Genomic DNA, 22,144 nt, shown 5'->3' with positions numbered 1-22,144 from the left:
CAGCCATACTGGCTTCCTGTGTTCTTCAAACATCCAGGCATGTTCCTCTGTGCTTTATGCTTCCTTATACTTCATACTTCCTGCTGTTCCCCTTATCTGGAATGTTGCCCCAAGTCTCCCCATGTCTCACTTCCTCACCTTCTTCATGTCCCTGCCCACCTGTCACCCTCTCACAAAGTGAGAACCTCCCTTAACTGCTTTGTTTAAAGGAGAAATTTGCTTCTCCTTCTTTCTCTGCCTTCTCACCTTTATTTTTCTCCACAGCACTTATCACTCTCTGACTTGCTATGTTTGTTACTGTTTGTTTATTTACAGTAGTCCCTGCACACTAGAATGTGAACAGGGATTTCTGTCTGTCTTATTCTTTAACCTATTCCAAGTACCTAGATCATTGAAGGAACACAGTAAGTATTCGTTAATTGAAAAAAACGATGAATAAATGAGTAAAAATATCTAGCTTGTATGATTTGTTGTGAGAATCTGAGTTAATGATATATACACAGTTCAAGACTGGATCTTACAGCTACATAATCAGCATTCAGTGCATGTGTTGTCATTGCTATTATTGACAATAACTGAACTCCCAGGAGAAGAGAGAGACAAGGAGGAAAGGGAGAGCTTCTTACTTCATCACGCCTCCTGAGCATCATCTTAGGAAATTCCAAGCACAGACTCCTGCCTGAGGAAAGTAAAAAATGTTAAGGAAACAATTTAAAGGCAGGCTGAGGTGTTCTCTCTATATAAATAGGGCAATAAGCAAATAACAATGAGAGCTAATAGCTCTGTGTGCCAGGCACTTGCTAAACACCTTACATATTGGTTATCTCCTTAAATCTTCACAACCAGCTCTTGTGGCCTATGCTATAATTACTCCCATTCTACTGATGAGGATACTGTGTCTGGGAGGGATTGAGTGACTTTCCCAACAATACCCAGCTAGGAGGTGGCCGAGCTGGGAATTGAATCCCAACGGTCTGGCCGCAAAGCTCATGTTATGTGCAGGACAGCAATAACATTGGTATGCCAAGACGTTGATTCATCAGAAATTAATTACCTGAGGGATCAAGTTAACAAGAACTTACCAATAGGAGCACAACTAAATCTTTTTTTTTTTTTAAGTTTATTTATTTATTTTGAAAGAGACAGGGAGAGGCAGGGAGAGAGAGAGAGAGAGAGAGAGAGAGAGAGAGAGAATCCCAAGGAGACTCTGCACTGCCAGCACAGAGCCCAACGTGGGGCTTGAACTCAGGAAATTGTGAGATCATGACCTGAGCTGAAACCAAGAGGGTGACACTCAACCGTGAGCCACCCAGGTGGCCCGGGACACCACTAAATCTTAAATGACAATCAATTGTTTTTCCAGTCCCTGTGGTGAATACAAAAGTTGCACAAGTAGTCTTGAGGCCTGTGGGTTGCTGTACTCTTCATTTGCTGAATTAAGATTGACCATACATACCTGGTGTTGAGTATGCGGGAGACAGCCTGAAAGAATGGTGTGAGGCTTGACAAGAGCCCAATCTCACTAGCTCTTCGTGGAGACAGCTGTTGGTGGCCCAGCCTGGCCAGTGGACTCACTCCTGGCAGCACTTTAGAAGGACTCAAGTGGCAGTTAACTATTCTGGAGTACACTTTATGACAGGTTCTGAGAGTCAGAGGAGCCAGGGTTGAATCTAAGCCACAGTGCTCCTTGAGTGTAGCCGCAGGTAAGTACTTACCCTCTTGGAGGTTCAGTAAAAAGGGAATAATGATACCCATGCCTTGAACATTGAGTGAAGAAGAAATCATATACGTATAATGCCTGATTTATGCTAAGTACTCAGTGAATGGTAGTTGCCATTATTAATAAAGGAAGGCCTAACGGGCCAGGATGATGCTAGTTTGAAATAATAATAATAATTAGGACAACTATTTATTCAGTGCTTTTCACATTCAAGGTACTTGAACATGCACATCAGTTATCTATCACTGTGTAACAAAACATCCCAAATTACAAAACAACAACTGCGATAATTATTACTTTCGATCATTCTGGAGTTTGAATGGGCTTAGCTAAGAGGTTCTGGCTAAAGGTTTCTCATACAGTTGTATGGACCTGGAGTCATTTCAAAAACTTCTTCATCAGTCACAAGTCTGATGCCTGGGATGGGATGATTCAAATGGCTGGGGACTGCAACAGTTTGTATAATTGTATGATCTCTCCATGTGGTGCCTCCAGCCTAATGGTGTGAAGGTAGCTACACTTCTTATGGGGTGACTCAGGACTTTAAAACCCACGTCCTGAGAGAGAGTCAGATGACAGCTGCATAGCTTTTTCTGCCCCAGCCTCAAAAGTCATGTAGTGTCACTTTCACTGCCTTTTTTTTTTTTCTTAATTAATTTATTTTGAGAGAGAAGGAGAGAAAGTGCACATGTGCTTGAGATCAGGGGAGCAGAGAAAGACGGAGAGAGAATCCCAAGCAGGCTCCGCACTGTCAGCACAGAGCCTGATGTGGGGGTTCAATTCACGAACTGTGAGATCAGGACCTGAGCCGAAATCAAGAGTTGGATGCTTGATCATTGAGCCACCCAGGTGCCCCCCTTCCACTGCTTTCTATTCATTACAAATGAGGCACAAGTCCAGGCCATATTCAAGGTGGGGGGAATTCGTCTCCAGCCCATGAAGGAAGAGTGTCCAAACAATTTGCAGACATGCTTTAAAACCGCTGCATGTTTATCATCACATTTAATCTTCTTAGAAGGTAAACACAATTATCGCTACTTTACAGGTAGGGAAATTTAGAGGATTAGATGCTTAGAAGATTAAGTGACTTGCCCCAACTCATAAAGTTACTAGGTGGTGCAGACAGAATCCAAACTAAGGCCAGCAGTCTGACCCTAGAATCTGTGTTCTTTTTTTTTTTTTCCTCCAAATTTTTAAAATTTATTTTTGAGAGAGTGTGAGTGGGGGAAGAGTAGAGAGAGAGGGAGACAGAGGATCTGAAGCTGGCTCCACGCTGACAGTAGTGAGCCCAATGCAGGGCTTGTACTCACAAACCATGAGATCATGACCTGAGCTAAGGTGGGATGCTCAAATGACTGAGTCACCCAGTTGCCCCTAGCATGTGTGTTCCTAACCCCTATGCTATGTAAATCACACTAGACAAAAGATAGAAAATATGTAGGATATTTGTTCATAAGCTCTCTTATGTAGTACTTCCTAAATACCAGCACTTTTCAGAGAACTATGTAAGCGCATGGTAGAGGCCCCAGGTCTCAGGCTTAGGTTGCCTGGGCTGGGAATGGGGGCTCACTGACACCAAGGAGCCTCCGGAAAAACATTCCCTCCCAAGAGTGCAGAGTGAAGGCTCCGGCTTGGTTGAAAGGCAGAGAACTATGTGTTACATTATTTTTTAAAATTAATTAAGGGGCACCTGGGTGGCTCAGTCGGTTGAGCTTCCGACTTCGGCTCAGGTCAAGATCTCACGGTCGGTGAGTTCGAGCCCCGCGTCGGGCTCTGTGCTGACGGCTCGGAGCCTGGAGCCTGTGCAGATTCTGTGTCTCCATCTCTCTCTGACCCTCCCCCACTCATGCTCGGTCTCTCTCTCAAAAATAAACAAACATTAAAAATAAATTAAAACAACAACAACAACAAAGGGAACACCTGCGCCCCTATGTTTTAAAAAGATAAATAAATAAATAAAAAATAAAATTAATTAATTCAGGGGCTCCCGGGTGGCTCAGTCGGTTAAGTATCCGACTTCGGCTCAGGTCATGGTCTTGTGGTTCGTGAGTTCGAGGCCCATGTCGGGCTCTGTGCTAACAAACAGCTCAGAGCCTGGAACCTCCTTTGGATTCTGTCTGTCTCTCTCTCTCCCTCTCTCCTGCTCATGCTCTGCCTCTCTCTGTCTTTCAAAAATAAATAAATGTTAAAAAAATTAAAATTCATTCATTCATTATTCATTCATTCATTAATGAAACTTACATCCAAGTTAGCATATAGAGCAATAATGATTTTGGGAGTAGAATCCAGTGATTCATCCCTTATGTATAACACCCAGGGCTCATCCCAACAAGTGACCTCCTTAATGCCCCTTGTCCATTTAGCCCATCCCCCCACCCACAACTCCTCCAGCGACCCTCAGTTTGTTCTGGTATATATATCTGGTATATATATATAATACTCCATATATACTCCATATACCAGATATATGGAATATGGAGTATATATGGAGTATTACTTGGCAATCAAAAAGAATGAAATCTTGCCATTTGCAACAGTGTGGATGGAACTAGAGTGTATGATGCTAAGTGAAATTAGAGAAAGACAAATAGTATATGACCTCACTTATATGTGGAACTTAAGATACAAAACAGATGGACATAGGAAAAGGGGAGGAAAAATAATATAAAAGCAGGGAGGAGGGCAGAACATAAGAGACTCTTAAATATGCCTTACATGCTGACTGTCCCTGTACCTGGCCCCACAGACTCCAGCAGCCAGGGAATGAAAATAAGCTAAAGTAGCCTAAGACATCTGCAGCAATGGTGTCAGGTAGGAGGCCAAGCCTCAGCACCTGGGGACAATTGCACCTTGCTCTGCTGCCATCACTGCAACAAGTTCAGTGGCAGCCACAAGAGAGGGTCCCAGAGCTCTGCCTGTGCTCACGTGTGTGTGTGTGCATGTGCACACACATGATACCGTGAGACACCTGGATCTATCTAGGAGTCATTTGAGGGATTTTTGGGATTGGGGACAGTGAAAAAGCAAGACAGTCTGCATAGAATAAAGGAATTGTATGGGAGTTTATTCGTTTTTCATTGCTGCTATAACAAATGCCCACACAACTCCCACAGATTTATTATCTCATATTTCTATACGTTAGAAGCCTCACGTGGCTCTTACTGGGTTAAAATTAAGGTGTTGGCAGGGCTTCAGTCCCTTCTGGAGGCTTAGTGGAGAATCTGTTTCCTTGCCTTTTCTGGTTTCTAGAGGCAACCTATATTCCTTGGCTCATGGCCCCTTCCTCCAGCTTCAAAACCAGGAAAGTTGCATCTCTCGGACTCTTCTTCCATCGTTACACCTTCCTCTAACTCTGTCAACTGGGAAAGATTCTCCTCTTTAAAGGGACCCATGTGCTTAGGTTGGGCCCATCCAAATGATTCTGGATAGTCTTCCCATCGTAAGATCTATAACCTTGATCACATCTGTAAAGTTCGTTTGGGCGTATGTGGTAACATATCTTCAGGTTCTAGAGGATTAGGGTTGGGACATCTTTGGGGGACCATTATTCTGCCTAGCATATGGAGAGACTCCAGGAAAATGCCCTTGAATGGGGCTGGCCACTCATTCCCACCCCACTCTCCAAATCGTGCACTGCCGTGTAACTCATTTTCTTACTCACTAGAAGCCTTTAACTCTACTCATGTCAACTGTTCCAAGGTAAGGTGGGTAGTGAAAGGCTTCATGACTTTTCCAAGAAGGTGGACGGTATATCCACAGTAAGGGGAAGTAGATGACATCCATACGTCATCATATACTTAAAGCTTTCTTCGTTCAAAATCTTATTTCCTTGCTTTGGATTTTTGGGAGATAATAGGTAACATTTTTTTTCATGCTTGCCAGATGCTATTCTAAACACAACAACTCTGTAAGGTAGGTACTGGATTTAACTCAGTCTGGGTGGCCACAGAGCCCACATCTATAACTACCACACATGACTGCCTTATTCCTGTGGGTCCCCAGGAATACAACCCATGATTAGAAGTCACCACGGGTCTACAATTCCTGCTCCTGAGATGCTAAAAATGATCACAACCTCGCTGGGCTTTGTCAGTGTTTCCTTCAAGGCCTTGACCATAGGCAAACCTTCTGTGTTCATCCTCATTGCCAGCTTGAGGGTCCAGGACTGTTCAGACAATGGACAACAGCCATTTCAGCAGAGGACTGAACACTGCATGGGATTTGCCTCAGAAGAATGAAAGTTTCGCCTGGCCTCTCTCCCCTACACTTTCCACTTTGGTGCATCTAAAGTATCTAGCGCAGAACAGGGAGGCATCCCGGTTGTTGCAGGTCCTAAAACTGAGAGGTAAAGTTGGGGTAGTGCCGGCGCACATGGGTGTTGGGAGTTGGCCAGAGAAGAGGGAGCACCCTGGCTTTGACACGTTGTAACTCGTTTCTGAGCTTCACTTTCCTCTGTGTGAAATGGGCTGATCATTGTACTTAACTCTGAGAATTCCTGAGGGAAGTAAATGAGAGCATACTAACGCACACATCCTCATGGAATCTTGAGGGGATTAACTAGCACACCCTGTGAAGAGCTGAGATCAACTCGGTGGCACCTGGTAAGCACCAAGTAAGTCTTTCTATTCTGGACTCTCCCTGGGTGACTTAACCTCAAAGACTTCAACCTCAACTACTTACACCTTCAAAAGTTTTTGCTAGTTTCCTTCTGAGCTCTAGACCTCACAGCTCTGTGTTCAACAGGACATTTCCCCATGGAAATGGGGCTTGCTCATGCTCCGGGCCTTCGTATATAGTACATGGTCCTTCCTAAAAAGCCAGCTGTTAAGAAAAAAAAAGCCATTTTCTAGGTTTTTATACTTTGGGTAGCGAAGAATGAGACTCCTTATGCAGTCTCAGGTTAGGAGAGCTACAGGGAGGCCCTGAGTGGGGACAGGCTAGGGAGGAGTTTCAGTCATTGACTAGCCCAGCTTTGTTGGCTGGATTATTTCATTGCACAAGGTCCTTTTGGGCAGCCTTCCCTTGGGAGAAAGGGCCTCACTCCTGATTACTTGGCTGCCCTTAGAGAATAGGCAGAGTGACTCCATAGGGTCCTCGAAGTCTTAGGGTGGCTTCCCTTGGAGAACCTGGAGCTTAGCTATTTTATCATGGGGCCCTCAGAGGTACTGACCCCTCTTCTGTGGGAGCCCATCCCTGAAGCCTTGGCTTTGGGTGCTCCTCCCCACAACCAGCTCAAACACTCCTGGCTTTGAGACGCCTCTCCACCTCATTAGTCATTCTCTCCTCTGCTTCATCGCGTGTAAACACTGTGTATTATAGTTGTTGATGTCCAGAGCTGGTTCCCCAACTAGGCTGTCAGCTAGCCAGGGCGGGAGGTGTGGATTATTCATATTTGTATCATCACCACTAAATGGGCCATCGCTACATATTTGCTAAGTGAATACACAACAAGCATCGTTAGTGCTGCTTTGTGGGGCCCACTGGCCTTAAAGAAGTTACAGGGGACCCTCTACACAAATCAGACCAGCTGGGTCTAGGGTGGCATTTACTTACCTGCTGATTTTTTAAAGTAAATTAGTTGTTTTTAAAATAATATTTTTAAAAAATTTTAATTTTTTAATATATTTTTGAGACAGAGAGAGACAGAGCATGAGCAGGGGAGGGGCAGAGAGAGAGGAGACACAGAATCTGAAGCAAGCTCCAGGCTCTGAGCTGTCAGCACAGAGCCCAACGCGGGGCTTGAACTCACGGACTGTGAGATCATGACCTGAACTGAAGTCGGATGCTTAACGACTGAGCCACCCAGGTGCCCTAAAATAATATATTTTTTTTTAATTTTTTTTTTTAACGTTTTATTTATTTTTGAGACAGAGAGAGACAGAGCATGAACAGGGGAGGGGCAGAGAGAGAGGGAGACACAGAATCGGAAGCAGGCTCCAGGCTCTGAGCCATCAGCCCAGAGTCCGACGCGGGGCTCGAACTCACGATCCGCGAGATCGTGACCTGAGCCGAAGTCGGACGTCTAACCGACTGAGCCACCCAGGCGCCCCAAAATAATATTTTTTATAATTTGAAAATAACACGTGCATTGAAAAACATTTTTGAAGTTCTGAGTGTGTAAAGTTAAATGCTAAAAATTCCTCTTATTTCTCTTCCAAACTAACCCCCACAGGCAAATACCAGTAAAACACTTTTTCGACAGCTTCATTGATACAAAATTCAGATACCATACAATTTGCTTATTTAAAATTGTATACGCAGTGTTTTTTGATATATTCACAGGGATGGACAACCATAACAACATAATTTTGGGAAATTTTTATTTCCCCCAAAAGAAATTCAGTGTCCATGTGCTTGCTTTGGTAGCACATATACTAAAATTGGAAAGTTCAGTGTCCATTAGCTGTCACTCCCCATCCCTAAGCAACCACTAATCTACTCCCTGTCTGTATAGATTTGCCATCCTGGACATTTCATATAAATGGAATCATATAGAATGTGGTCTTTTGTGTCTGGCTTCTTCACTTGGCATGTTTTTTTTTTTTTTTTTTAATTTTTTTTTTCAACGTTTTTTATTTATTTTTGGGACAGAGAGAGACAGAGCATGAACGGGGGAGGTGCAGAGAGAGGGAGACACAGAATCGGAAACAGGCTCCAGGCTCTGAGCCATCAGCCCAGAGCCTGACGCGGGGCTCGAACTCACAGACCGCGAGATCGTGACCTGGCTGAAGTCGGACGCTTAACCGACTGCGCCACCCAGGCGCCCCTCTTGGCATGTTTTTGAGGGCCATCCATGTTGTAGCAGGTATCAGTACTCAATTCCTTTTTTTGCCATAACACATTTTATTAACCAATCATCAGTCACTATTAACAATTTAATACACCTCCTACAGTTGTTCAGATGGCCTGAATTTGAATCCCTAGTGGACAAGTTCCTAGATGACTGATCTTGGGTAAATCATAATGTCTTCAAGCCTGCCTCAGTTTCCTCAATATTAAAATTTGAATAACAAAAGAATTACCCCAGAGTGTCATAGTTGTATTGTCACAGTAATTAATATTTGCTGAGCACTTACAATGTGTCTGGTACTTTATAAAGATTACCAAACAGACCTATGATTTACATAAGAGGGAACTGGGGTTAGGAGAGGTTAAGTAATCTCCCAAGGTCCAACAGCCTCTAAGAAAGTGATGGAGGCAAACAGAATCACAGGCCATCTGACTGCAAAGCTTGCACCATTAACTGTTACTGTAATGGAATAACAAAGTGCTTAGTAAGTGCCTTGCAAAGAGAATGAATTTAGCAAATATTAACTGATACAACTATTAAAAAAGCAGAAAAAATTAGCAATTGACATCTCATTAAAAATTTTTTTTTTAATGTTTGAGAGATAGAGACAGAGCATGAACAGGGGATGGGCAGAGAGAGAGGGAGACACAGAATCTGAAACAGACTCCAGGCTCTGAGCTGTCAGCACAGCTGATGCAGGGCTGGAACTCACAAACAGCAAGATCATGACCTGAGCCAAAGTCAGACACTTAACCGACTGAGCCACCCAGGCGCCCCATACATATCTTTTTTTTTTTTTTATGCTTATTTATTTTTGAGACAGAGAGCGAGCAAGCAGGGGAGGAGCGGAGAGAGAATCTCAAGCAGGCTCTGCACTGTTAGCACAGAGCTGAATGCTGAACGTGGGGCTTGATCCCACAGACCATGTGATCACGACCTGAGCTGAAATCAAGAGTTGGACACTTAACTGACAGCCACCCAGCCACCCTGCAATTGACATATCATTTAAAGACACTTGCTATTGTTAATATTTTGGCTATTTCCTTCCAGTCTTTAAGAACTATTTCAGACATATCCAAAGTTTAGAAGATAATGAACCTTCCATGTCTGTTTTTTTTTAAGACATAAAATATAGTACATTAGGTGGCTCTACCTCATGTGCCCTTAGGTATTTTTTCCCTGTGCATTTTTCTTTAGATTATTAGAGTAACACCACATCATTTTCTATCTTTTAATTAAAAACCCTATCTTAAGCATTTCCCCTAGTGTAACAAATATGCTACATGATTTCTTATGGCCGTATATATAATACTGGGTGGCTGAAACATGATTTATCAATTCTTCATTGATGGATATTCAGGCTATCTCCCTGAAAAAAAAAATCACTACAAAACCACCCTTCTTCAAGCATCTGATAGTTCCCTTTAGATAAATTCCTAGAAAGGCTGGAAGGTCAGAGTCTTACCCTTACAGCTTTTTAAAAAAATGTTTATTTTTTTATTTTTGAGAGAGTGCGAGTGAGCGCTAGTAGGGGAGGGGCAGAGGGAGAGGGGGTCAGAGGATACAAGCAGGCTCTGCGCTGGCAGCAAAGAGCCTAAAGAGGGCTCGAACTCAGGAACTGTGAGACCATCACCAGAGCCAAAATCCACGCTTAGGGACTGAGTCACCCAGGCACCCTTACAGTTTTGTGTGTGTGTGTGTGTGTGTGTGTGTGTGTGTGTGTGTGTGTGTGCGCCAAATAGCTCTCAAGAAGAGTGATAACGAGAAGGGAGGCTGAGGGTTTTTCCCTTTTAAGACGTTTTATTCAATTACAACATACATAAAAGTGTACAACTCACTGAATTTTCAGAAACAGAACACATGGCGCCACACCCAACATCAGGATCATGAAACAGAACATTTCCAGCAGCACAGAGCCGCCTTGCGCCTCCACCAGGCGTCCCTCAACAGTTTCAAGCCCCGCAACGTGAAATGCACAGAAGTCTGGCTGCATTGAGGTCTCCGCCCCGGTCCGCCAGGTTCCCGGCATGCAGCGCGGCGATCCCGACGTGCCCCGCGGCGCGCGGAGCCGGCTACCCGGTGAGCTGTGAGGAAGGCGGGAGCGGTGGCGGTGTACCGTGAGGCTGCGTGTGTGCTGGCGGGCGGAGGCGACAACGCGGGGTCGACATGGAAGTGTAAGTCATCCAGGGCGCGTTCCCGGGCTCGCGCAAGTGTCCACAGCTGGGGACGGCTGGGTCGAGGGGACCCGAGGGCGCGGGCATGGAGCGCACCTTGTACGAGCGTGGGAGGGGGGGTTGGGGAAGGCTTGGGGCGGGAGGCGGGGAGGAAAGGGGACCCTCGCTCTGCCTCTCGGAACCTTCGACGCTACTCCCACCCTGTGCTTGGGACGCGGGGCCCAGCGTGGCTTGGCCTGACGGTCTATCAGTGTGCCTGCTTCCTCCATCGTTCATATCCTAGCGTGACCTGGTTCCCAATGGGGAGCTCAGCCCGGTGTTCCGGCGGGGACTTAGACGGTGTAAATCCCTGAGTCCGCCCTGGGGGTACCTGCAGGAGAGATGGAGAAGTGCTGGATTAGAGTTTGGGGCTTACCTTGGGGAGCCCTAACTGGGAAGAAGGCCTCTCCGAGTTTGCCCAGCTGTTCGCCTTGCAAGGGAAGGGGCGGGTTTTCTGGGAAGAAGGAAGTGCTGGAGCTAGGACTGGGACCTCAGAAACCTTCGTGTGTATGATGTTTGCTTATTGTGCTGCGTGCAGATGAAGTTTTTGCTGCTGCTCCGCATGTGGGTTTTTCCATGGTTCACATTAACTTGTAGGTATACCCATATCGTGTTCTCTTTGGCATTGATTATTTAATACTCACATTTTCCTTTGTGTTGTTTTGCTTCATGTTTAATGGTCATGTATACTACTATTTTTTCAGATTTTTAAAAAACACAACTATATATATGTAACAAATGAAAGCTTCGTGAAATAATACTTTTACTGTATTCAGTACACTGTTCTATTGTTTCTTATTAAAAAAGAAGGATGGGGCACCTGGGTGGCTCAGTCGGTTGGGTGTCTGACTTCAGCTCAGGTCATGATCTCACAGCCTGTGAGTTCGAGCCCCGCGTCGGGCTCTGTGCTGACAGCTCAGAGCCTGGAGCCTGCGTCAGATTCTGTGTCTCCCTCTCTCTCTTCCCCTCCCCTGCTCATGCTCTGTCTCTCTCTCTCTCTCTCTCTCTCTCTCTCTCAAAAATACATAAAAACATTTAAAAAAATGAAAAAAGATGGATGACCCACTAAATTGATTTTGCAGTTCCTTAATGGGGCTTAATCTACATCTTGAAAAACATTCAGATATATTACTGTAGCCCAAGCTATTACCAATTTCCCCCTCTTTACTAGAGTATTCACTGTCATTAAACAGTCCCGCTTTAATTTATCCATCTTTAAAAATTCTTTGTCCCCATATTCCTGCCCACTTATTGCTCCATTTCTGCTTCCCCTCAGAACAAAACTGCTTAGAAGTGTTTTTACACCCTCATTCTTAGAAGTGTTTTTATTCCTTCATTCTCAGTCTGTTGGGCTTTTATCCACACCAATCTATAGAAATGGTTTTGTGATGATTATCTGAGACCTCCATCTTGTCAAATTCAAAGGTTGATTTTCTGCCCTCAATCTTCTTGATCTCTTAGCAGCAGTTGATACAGAAACTGTCAATTGTACTTTAAAAACAAAACAAAACGAAAAACTCTAGAAACTTGGGCCTTGCAACATGCTGTCTGCATTTTCTGCTACATCAAGGACTGCTTCTCAGTCTCCTTTCCTGGTTTATCCTTCCTCCCTTGCTTGGCTTAAATGTTGCAGTATCTTACGGCTCAGTCCCAGGACCTCTTTCTCTTCACACCCTCCCCTTGGTCATTTTACCCATTTATATGCTGATGACTCCCAAAAGTGTATTTCTAACCGTTTCTCTCATCATCCATCCAATTGCTTAGTCCAGAAATCAAGCCCTCCTTCCTCACCCCTAAATCTAGTCCATCAGTGAGACCTGTCATCTCCGCCTTCAGTATATTTTGTATACAGTTACTTTTCACCATCTCCATAGCTAAATGTAGTCTGTCATCTCTGGTCTAGATTAGTAGCCTTTGGCTTCCACTCTTGTCCCCCCCTCTTCTGTTTTCCAGTCAGCAGACAGAGTAATCTTAAAATATTAATTGGATCAACACATCCCCTATTAAAACTGTTCACTTTCTGTTGTACTAAGAAGAAATCCACATTCCTTACTAGGACCTATATGACCCTGTATAACCTCACCTATTCACCAACCCTCTCTTGTGCTACTGTCCCCACCCCTAAACACACACACTTTCCACTGGCAGGTAGTTTCTGTAATCTTCCAAGCCCTTTACTATCTCAGGACCTTTGCTTTACTGTTCCCTCTGCCTGGTATACTTTTCTCTCTGTCCTGCTCTCTCTTTATCGTTTTGATAGTTCAAGTTGAATGTTGCTTTTCCTCTTCAGTCAATCTAAAATAAGTCCTTTTGTCTCTTACAAGCACCATAGTTTACTTTTCTTTTGAATAATTACAAGTGGTAATAATAGATGTATGTTTACCTGTTTGGTGCCTTGTCTCCCTCCTGAGAACGTTCCATGAAGGCAGGGACGCATGCATTAGACATTCAGCAGATAGTTGTTGAATTAAATAATATAACAGTACTTCATTAATTTGATAATTTAATTAAAAATTCATATAATTGAGTTAGCTAGTTTCCTAATTGCTGAGCATTTTCTGATTTTCCTAAGTGAAATGGTTTGAATCAAGAGTTTTTTCTCCTAAAGCAACCTATCCATTTCTCCCAAGGACTCATTGACTTATTAACACTAGTCAAGAATTTTGCAGTGAGCGATTTATGGGAAAGTGAGGTTCCCAGAGAGTGGAAGGACCCCTGAAATGGAAAGGTCTGGAGGCCTAACTTTAGTTCCTGCCTGGCCACCAATATGAGGTATGATCTCTGGCAGGTGTGGTCCTTAGCATCTTTAGCAGAAGCCTGAGTCTCTACGAGGACAAACATTGTACCTCTTTCCGGCATTCCTAGGACCTGGAGGGAGGAGGCATGAAAGGAAAACTTCTCTGAGTTTTTACTACTTTTTCCCCATCAGTTGATGAGTAAATACTTACTGAGTGAATAATACATGTAGACATACACTATAAGTTTTTTTTTTTTAAGGTGATGAATATTTATGCTTTATTTGATTGAGTGCTAGAATTTAAAAAATAAAAACTTGTTCACCCTCATTTGGATACATTTTCCTTGGGTAAAAAGTTACAAAATATTCATAGGAAAATTGACTATTGGTATATATAAGGTATTTGCTATTTGGGTAACTTTGTCTAATGCCTTGGGATTGTTTATATACCTGGAAAGCTTTGTGTTCACTCTTTTATTCTTGAATTTAATATACATAGGGAAAATGGACTATCTTCTCTATAATCCTTTTGAGATCATGTCAGAATTCCTTCATTTTACAGCTGGAAATACTGAGATTTAGAGAAGTTGGCCGAACAGGTCCTGTAACAGGACTGGAAAGAGGATATTTTTTTGCTAGCTCCCGAGAGAATGCTACAGATTAAACAGTTCATTGACTTTGAAGGCTGCCCAGTTTTCTTGTACTTTAGTTTTTCAGAACATGACTTGAATCAAAGGTTGAACATAGGAGAATTTGAGCAGTTCTGTTCATCATTGCATGCGTAAATTAACTGTGTGGCAGTTAAAAGGTGCTGTTTGCATGTGTATGTGTGTTTCTAAAGAAAGGTCTGCCAATAGATCATTTTGTTCTGTTTATTCAGAATTCGATTTTCCAAAGTAGTTGTTTGCATCCCTTAAATGACTCAGCAAGTTAAGCAAAATTACACATTACATTTCAAATAGCAAGTCAACTTCAGTCAACTAATTCATTACTTAAGGAGATTAAGTAACTCCTACATGTAAATATAGATTCAAACAATCTTTAAAATTCACTTGGAATATTTGCTTTAAACATCTGTAAATAAAATCAGTACTAGTTTAAGTCCTTTAGGAGAATATGAAGTTTTGTGTAGGTGGGGAGTTTCTAGAAGTCTGAATGCTTGTGAATGTATTACATAATACTGAAGTGTAAGTTATATAGAGAGCAGACAATTCCTGCTCAGTAGAAACAATGGCTTATAAACATATAATTGACAGATTATAGTTACCCTAAAAAACATTGGAGGAAAATGCATTTTATGTCCTTAATTATAAGTTATACTACTGTCTTTTTTTTTTAACATTATAGAATTCTTTAGTTTTACATTTCCATTTTTCTCAACTTTTTAGTTTGAAAAATTCCAAACCCATAGAACAGTTGCAAAAAGAACACCATAAATACCTTTATACCCTCTATCTAGAGTCACCGTTTGTTAACATTTTGATATATTTGCCTAATCTCTCTCTCTCTCTCTCTCTCCACACACACACACACACACACACACGCTACTGAATCATTTCAAAGTTGGAGATATCGTGTCATTTTATCCAGTCATAAAAATGTATTCTATTTAACTGCAATACCATTGTCACAACCAGGGAATTTAGCACTGATGTACCAGTATCATTAAACTACAGCCTATATTAAAATTTCTCCAGTTGTCCCAACAATGTCATTTTAGCTGGATTTTTTTTAACCACCGATTCAAGATCCTTTCAAGAATCATACATTTTTAATTGTCATACAACTTGTAGTTGTCATAGTTCTTTAATCTCCTTTAAGAACAGTTTCCTAACTTGTTTTTGTGACATTGACATTGTTACAAATGACATTGATATTTGAAGAGTCTAAACCATTTGTTTTAAAGTATGTTCCTTAACTTGGATTTGTCTGGTTATATCCTCATGACTGGATTCAAATTAAAAATTCTTTGACAGGGTTGCTGTAAGGGATGTGTCTTTCTCAGTGCATCGCATCATCATTGGTGCTATTAAATTAGATCATTTGATTTAGTTGATGTCTGTCCAGTCTTGCCATACCCTGGTCCCAGCAACCTGCCACTTAGTGGTGGTTATAGTAGGATAAAAGCTGTTTTTTTTTTTTTTTTTAACGTTTATTTATTTTTGAGACAGAGAGACAGAGCATGAACGGGGGAGGGGCAGAGAGAGAGGGAGACACAGAATCGGAAACAGGCTCCAGGCTCTGAGCCATCAGCCCAGAGCCTGAAAAGCTGTTTTTAAAAAATTTATCAATATATACATTTCATTCAGGAATTGAAATGAACATAGTCCGTTTTATAAAAGGTAGATATTATTATGCCCATTGACATTTTAATTGAATAAAGGAAAGCCCAGCACATATTGGCATTTACTCTATTAGTATTTACTGGGTAAAAAAATTATTTATCTTCCTAATATAAGAATAAATTAATAAGTCAGCTTCTGCCAACCAGAATCTCTAAGATGTGGTACTTGTTTAAACATCCATTGTTCTCCTGGCCCCCAAACACAGGTTCATTAAAACACATGTACAAGAGAGTGTCTCTCCTTTGTATATTGGTTTTAGTAAAGACAAATGATGTTCTTTGGCTTCTTGCATTAACAATATCAGCTCAGGCAGTGGGGCAATAACTTGAAATAGCCAAGGACAAATTTCCCAAGGCATGGGATAATTCTCCATGACAGAGGAGAGGCCATGATTTGGAAGTGAAGTTGTAACAGTGACACCTGACCCCTTAGCCTTGAGGAAAAATAACATTTGTATTATTTTCCAGTCTGTTCCAGCAAGGGATCTCTTAGTTACAGTGTATTTTAGGACAAACAGGGAGTTTTAACTCAATTTCAAGCAAAGATAGGAAAAAGCCTAGTGGGCTGACTTCTTGATTGAGTAGGCAGAGATGACATGTGGTTTCACTTGTCGTTTTCAGTTTGGTTTTTTTTTTTTTTTTTAACATTTATTTATTTTTGAGACAGAGAGAGACAGAGCATGAACAGGGGAGGGTCAGAGAGAGGGAGACACAGAATCTGAAACAGGCTCCAGGCTCTGAGCTGTCAGCACAGAGCCCGACGCAGGGCTCGAACTCACGGACCGCGAGATCATGACCCGAGCCGAAGGCGGCCGCTTAACCGACTGAGCCACCCAGGTGCCCCTGTCATTTTCAGTTTTAAGTGAAGCATATCATATACACTGATTCTGCATATCCTTCTTATGTTAGATTACTTTTCAGTATGATATTCTTTGTGACCTGAGTGCAATTGTGGTTACTTGGGCAAAGCAACACTTTTGTGAAATCTCAGCTATTTGTTGAATGACCAGCAGCATTTGGTAAGGTTCACATGTTGACTTGATTAGAGCTGACGTCACTGTGCTGCTGACCAAAGTCCCAGGTTGGACCCTTATGGTAGCCACCTGCTCGTTTTGCGTTATTGATTGACTAGGGAAATCACCCACCTCTTTGGCCCACGTTTTTGAAATTTTATGTGAGCATTTTCATTACACAGCTCTGCTCCTGGTTTAGTAACAAACTGTAGTCTTTATTATACATTATGTCAAGTCCAGACGTCCTCCTGAATTTGTAGGATTCTGCATTACCGATTTCTATTTGTCCAGTCTCATTTTTCTTTTTTTTTTTTTTAATGTTTTTTTATTTTTGAGACAGAGAGAGACAGAGCATGAACGGGGGAGGGTCAGAGAGAGGGAGACACAGAATCTCAAACAGGCTCCAGGCTCTGAGCTGTCAGCACAGAGCCCGACGCAGGGCTTGAACTCACAGACCACGAGATCATGACCTGAGCCGAAGTCGGCCGCTTAACCGACTGAGCCACCCAGGAGCCCCTCAATTTCATCATTTATAAAGAAGGAGTCCTAATAATTCCTATATCACAGGGTTTTTAATGAGAAATCAGTGAAGTAGTATCTTTAAAAACTAATAACCTTCCACTAAGGAGGATCTTAATACCAGGAATGAGGCTACACTTTAAAAATTTGTTGTCTCATTTCATCCTCCTAATAGCTCTGTGAGGTAGGAAGAAGTTATGGTTGTAACACAGGTAGTGGTAATAGATGGCATTTTGAGTACTTACTGTGTTCTAGTACTTTACATCTTTCAGTTTAATCCTGTAAATAATCTTATGTGGTTAGTACTATAATTGTCATTTTATGGGTGAGGAAATTTAAGCACAAAGAGGTTAAGTAACTTGCCTAAATTCACAGAGCTCTAATGTTCGGTGGAGCTGGGTTTAGAACCCAGGCTGTACTTCTAGGTACTAGTTTAGCCCCATTTTTTATTTTAAATGGGGAAGCTTAGGAGAGTTAATAAACTCCCTAAAACTCCCATACCTTATAAGTGTCAAAGCTAGAATGTGAACCCAGATTTTTCAGGTTTCATAACTGTGTTCTTAATTATCACACTATACTGCCTCTGGACTGTTAAAAACAGTAAATACTTCTGATGTGGTATTGTAGAATGGCTTGATTTTAATTGAATACAAGTCACATTGCTGTGCTCACTCATACATGAAAGATGACATTTGCCTTGATCACAGGGGTACCACGCTTTTGACCACTACTTGACACATGAACTCTACTTGTTGAATTGATACAGAAGATGAACGCCTTTGTGGATATCTAGCAGGATTCCTGACATTGCTGGGATTCCCAGCAGCAATGTTAGTGTTAATGATTCCATTTCTGGGGATTCAGCAGGAGGACTTGCCTGCCCAAGATGTTGATAACTGGTGGGAGTTAGATCGTACTGGGGAAAGGACGTGGCTGTGGGATGAGACAGCACTGTTTCTCCAGTTAATTCTAGCACCCTCACTGTTTATTGACACCCCTTTCCAACCCTCTGGTTTTGCCCCATGTTCTTCCCGCAATTAACTTCTCTCCCAGATGACTGACTTAACTTCTGCCTACGTAGACTAAGGGTAAGCATTGTGTTTTGGTCACCTACTTAGTAATGGATATGTGATATACTGTGGCTGTAAAGAGGGAAGTTTGCTCTGAAATTGTTCATTGCCAGCTAAACCAGTAGGACTTAGGACATTCTCAATTTTAGGTTTATAGTCCCTAAATTCCTGAAGTGGACTACTGAATCTTGACACAGGTATTTTACAGATATTTAATTTCCACAAAGGAATGTGTGCCTAGACTGACAACAATTTACTTTATTTTCCAGGAAGGATGCCAATTCTGCTCTGCTCAGTAATTATGAGGTAAATAGCTTTGAAATAAATTATTGTAGTTTCCTCTTTGGTAGTTTGTCCTCTGCTTCTGAAGATTATTGAATTAGTTTTAATTAAAAATGACTGAATTCATTTGGATTTTCCACTTTAAAATAGGACAGATGGCACCATCTGGTGGACCTTGGAATTATTATAAGCTTGGTAAATTATACATGGTAATTCAGGGAAGCTGGGAAGACTTTATAGTAGGCAACCTTCCCCAAATCCCAAAGATTTTAGATTTTCATTTTGTATGCCTTTATGGGATGGAAGCATCTATTCGGAACTGTTTTCTGTCTGTGAAAGTTTTCCATTGAAATACTTAATGCCTTTTCCTAATTACCACTTTTTGCCTATAAAATGCTTTTATGTTATTATTTTGATCCCCATAATAGTCTCATAAGTATTAACACCATACTGAAGATGAGTGCTTAGTTGATGCACCATTATGAATAATTTAGTAGGAACTAAAAGATTTGAAATCTGGGGACTTGAGGGTTGGGTTGCTGAAGAAAGGGAGGAAAAAAAGGAAAAAAGTTGGTGAGAGGGAGGATAATAACATTATTTATTTTTGCCTACTTTCTATTTTGCCTGTGTCTTGTTTGGTACATCTGATAGGTTAACTCTGGGTGTAGAAAGAACGATTCATACATTCACGGTCAATTTTTCATTTTCTAGAATATCAATTCATGAAAACTCTAGGAGATTGGAGTTTCCATTGTGTGATATAGAAGATAGTGGAATTAACACAGTTGGCCATACTCCTTCCTTAAGTTGTTGCTGCTAATAATAGGAAGGAGATGGTTGTGAGTCAAGCCATCGGCTTTTAGGAACTTCCTTGTCCAGTTTGGATTCTGCTGGGTATTTGGGTGTTTTATCCATTGGGGAAACATTGCATTAATTGGAGCTCATGACACTATTGCTGAAAAAATAATGACAGGTTGCATTGTATGTAGTATGCTCTATGAGCCTATACTTCCCTCAGTTCTCTGGCATAATCTCTAAAACAGGAAAGCTATATCTGCCCCCCCCCCCCCCCCATGCTCCTCAGCGCTAACACACGTTTTTCCCTTGCTGGGAGAGTTTACTTCCAACGTTCTATAGCATTATTATTATTTTTTTTATTTTTATTTTTGGTAAAATTTGTATTTAACTCTTGCCTCATAATTTTTATTTTTCAGATATAAATTTAGTAGATTTTCATTTCATTGAAGCAGAATCCTGTTTTTTTTAAAAACTTAGTGCAAAAAAATTTTTTTTAGGTTTATTTATTTATTTTGAGAAAGAGGGGGAAGGGGAAGGGCAGAAGGAGAAAGAGGGAATCCCAAGCAGTCTCTGCACTGTTAGCATGGAGTCTGTTGCAGGGCTCAGTTTCACAAACCAAGATCATGACCTGAGCCGGTATCAAGAGTTGGATGCTCAACCAACTGAGCCACCCAGGCGCCCCTATTTGAGGAACTTTTTGAGGAACCTCCGTACTGTTTTCTATAGTGACTGAACGAAATTACATTCCTACCAACAGTGCACACAGGTTTCCTTTTCTTCACGTTCTTGCCAAAACTTACTCTTTCTTGTCTCTTTGGTATTAGCCATTTTAACAGGTGTTAAGTGATAGCTCATTTGATTTTTTTGATTTGCATTTCCCTGATGACTAGTGATTTTGTATCTTTTTTATGTGTCTGTTGGCCATCCATATATCTTCTTTTGAAAATTGTCTATTCTGCTCCCCTGCCCATTTTTTTTTTAATTTATTTATTTAAAAAAAAATTTTTTTTTCAACGTTTTTTATTTATTTTTGGGACAGAGAGAGACAGAGCATGAACGGGGGAGGGGCAGAGAGAGAGGGAGACACAGAATCGGAAGCAGGCTCCAGGCTCTGAGCCATGAGCCCAGAGCCTGACGCGGGGCTCGAACTCACGGACCGCGAGATCGTGACCTGGCTGAAGTCGGACGCTTAACCGACTGCGCCACCCAGGCGCCCCTCCCCTGCCCATTTTTTAATCAGATTGGTTTTTGGGTATAAGTTCTTTATATATTTTGGATATTAACTTTTTATCAGATAAGTGATTTGCAGATATTTTCTCATCTAGTAGGTTGTTCATTTTGCTGATGGTTTCCTTTGCTGTGTCTTTTAGTTTGATATAGTCCTACTTTTTTATTTTTGCTTTTGTTGCCTTTGCTTTTGGTGTTAAAAAAAAAAAAAATCATCACCAAGACTGATACCAAGGAGCTTACCTCCTTTGTTTTTTGTAGGAGCTTTATGGCTTCAGGTCTTACATTCAATTCTTCAATCCATTTTGAGTTAATTTTTCTGTGTGGTTATGTGGTAGTGGTCCACTTTCATTCTCTTCCTTTTGACCAGTTTTTCCAGTACCTTTTTTTTTTTTTTTAAATATGAATGGATACCATTTAATCTTTAAGGCAATATCTGTTTTTTTTAAGTTTATTTTTATTTATTTTGAGAGATAGAGAACAAGTGGGAGAGGGGCAGAGAGAGAGGGAGACAGAATCCCAAGCAGACTCCGTGATGTCAGTGCAGAGCCCAATGTGGGGCTCGAACTCCAAGAGTCTGACTCTTAACCCACTGAACCACCCAGGCTCCCCATCCCAGCACCATTTATTGAAGAGACTGTCTTTTCCCCATTGTATATTCTTGGCTTCTTTGTCAAAAATTAACCACAGGGATGCCTGGGTGGCTCAGTCAGTTGAGTGTCTTGCTCTTGTTTTCAGCTCAGGTCATGATCTCGTGATTGGTGAGTTCAAGCCCCTTGTCAGGCTCTGAGCTGACAATGCAGAGCCTGCTTGGAATTCTCACTCTCTCCCTCTCTCTCTGCTTCTCCCTTTTGCGTGCGCGCTCTCTCTCTCTCTCTGAAAATAAATAAGCTTAAAAAAAATTAAGTAACTACATATGTGTGAGTTTACTTCTGGACACACTGTTCTATTCCATTGATTTATATGTCTGTTTTTATGCCAGTAACAATACTGTTTTGATTTCCGTGGCTTTGTAATATAATTTGAAATCAGGAAGCATGATGCCTCCAGCTTAGCTCTTCTTTCTCAAGGTTGCTTTGACTATTCAGGGTCTTCTGTGGTTCCATGAAAGTTTAGGATTGTTCTGTGAAAAATGCCATTGGAATTTTGATAGAGATTGCACTGAATCTGTAGATTGCTACAGATTGCTTCTTTCTGGTAGTTCATTATTATCATGTATACATGCAATAGATTTCTGTATATTGATTTTGTATGCTATAACCTTACTGAATTTATTTTTAGTTCAGTTTTTTGGTAGTCTTTAGGGTTTTCTATATATAGTATCCTGTCATCTGCAAATAGTGACAGTTTTACCACTTTCTTTCCAATTTGGCTGCCTTTTATTTATTTTCTTGCCTAATTGCTCTAGCAAGGACTTCCAATACTGTGTTG

General features: G+C 41.6%; 1 protein-coding gene across 7 annotated transcripts in view; it reads left to right on the top strand.

Moving 5' to 3' along the window:
- Positions 1 to 10,554: 10,554 nt before the first annotated feature.
- CRCP (CGRP receptor component) overlaps positions 10,555 to 22,144 on the top strand; it is a 47,323-nt gene continuing 35,733 nt past the window's right edge. For 2 of the 7 annotated variants that reach the window (XM_058712082.1, XM_058712081.1), the window contains exons 1-2: positions 18,406 to 18,424; positions 18,676 to 18,712. Coding sequence is in view for 1 of the 7 variants with exons in the window: in XM_058712077.1 (XP_058568060.1) it covers positions 10,677 to 10,684; positions 18,676 to 18,712 (45 nt within the window). In the remaining 6 variants the exon portion in view is untranslated. Of the gene's footprint in view, positions 10,685 to 18,373; positions 18,425 to 18,675; positions 18,713 to 22,144 lie in introns of those variants that run through there. The other 5 variants (XM_058712077.1, XM_058712079.1, XM_058712078.1 and 2 more) reach the window with 5 other exon arrangements.

Source organism: Neofelis nebulosa, chromosome 18 (genome assembly GCF_028018385.1).
Source record: "Neofelis nebulosa isolate mNeoNeb1 chromosome 18, mNeoNeb1.pri, whole genome shotgun sequence".
NCBI classification, from domain to species: Eukaryota; Metazoa; Chordata; class Mammalia; order Carnivora; family Felidae; genus Neofelis; species Neofelis nebulosa.
Note: the sequence above shows the minus strand (reverse complement) of the source record. Positions and strands in the feature narration are given on the sequence as shown.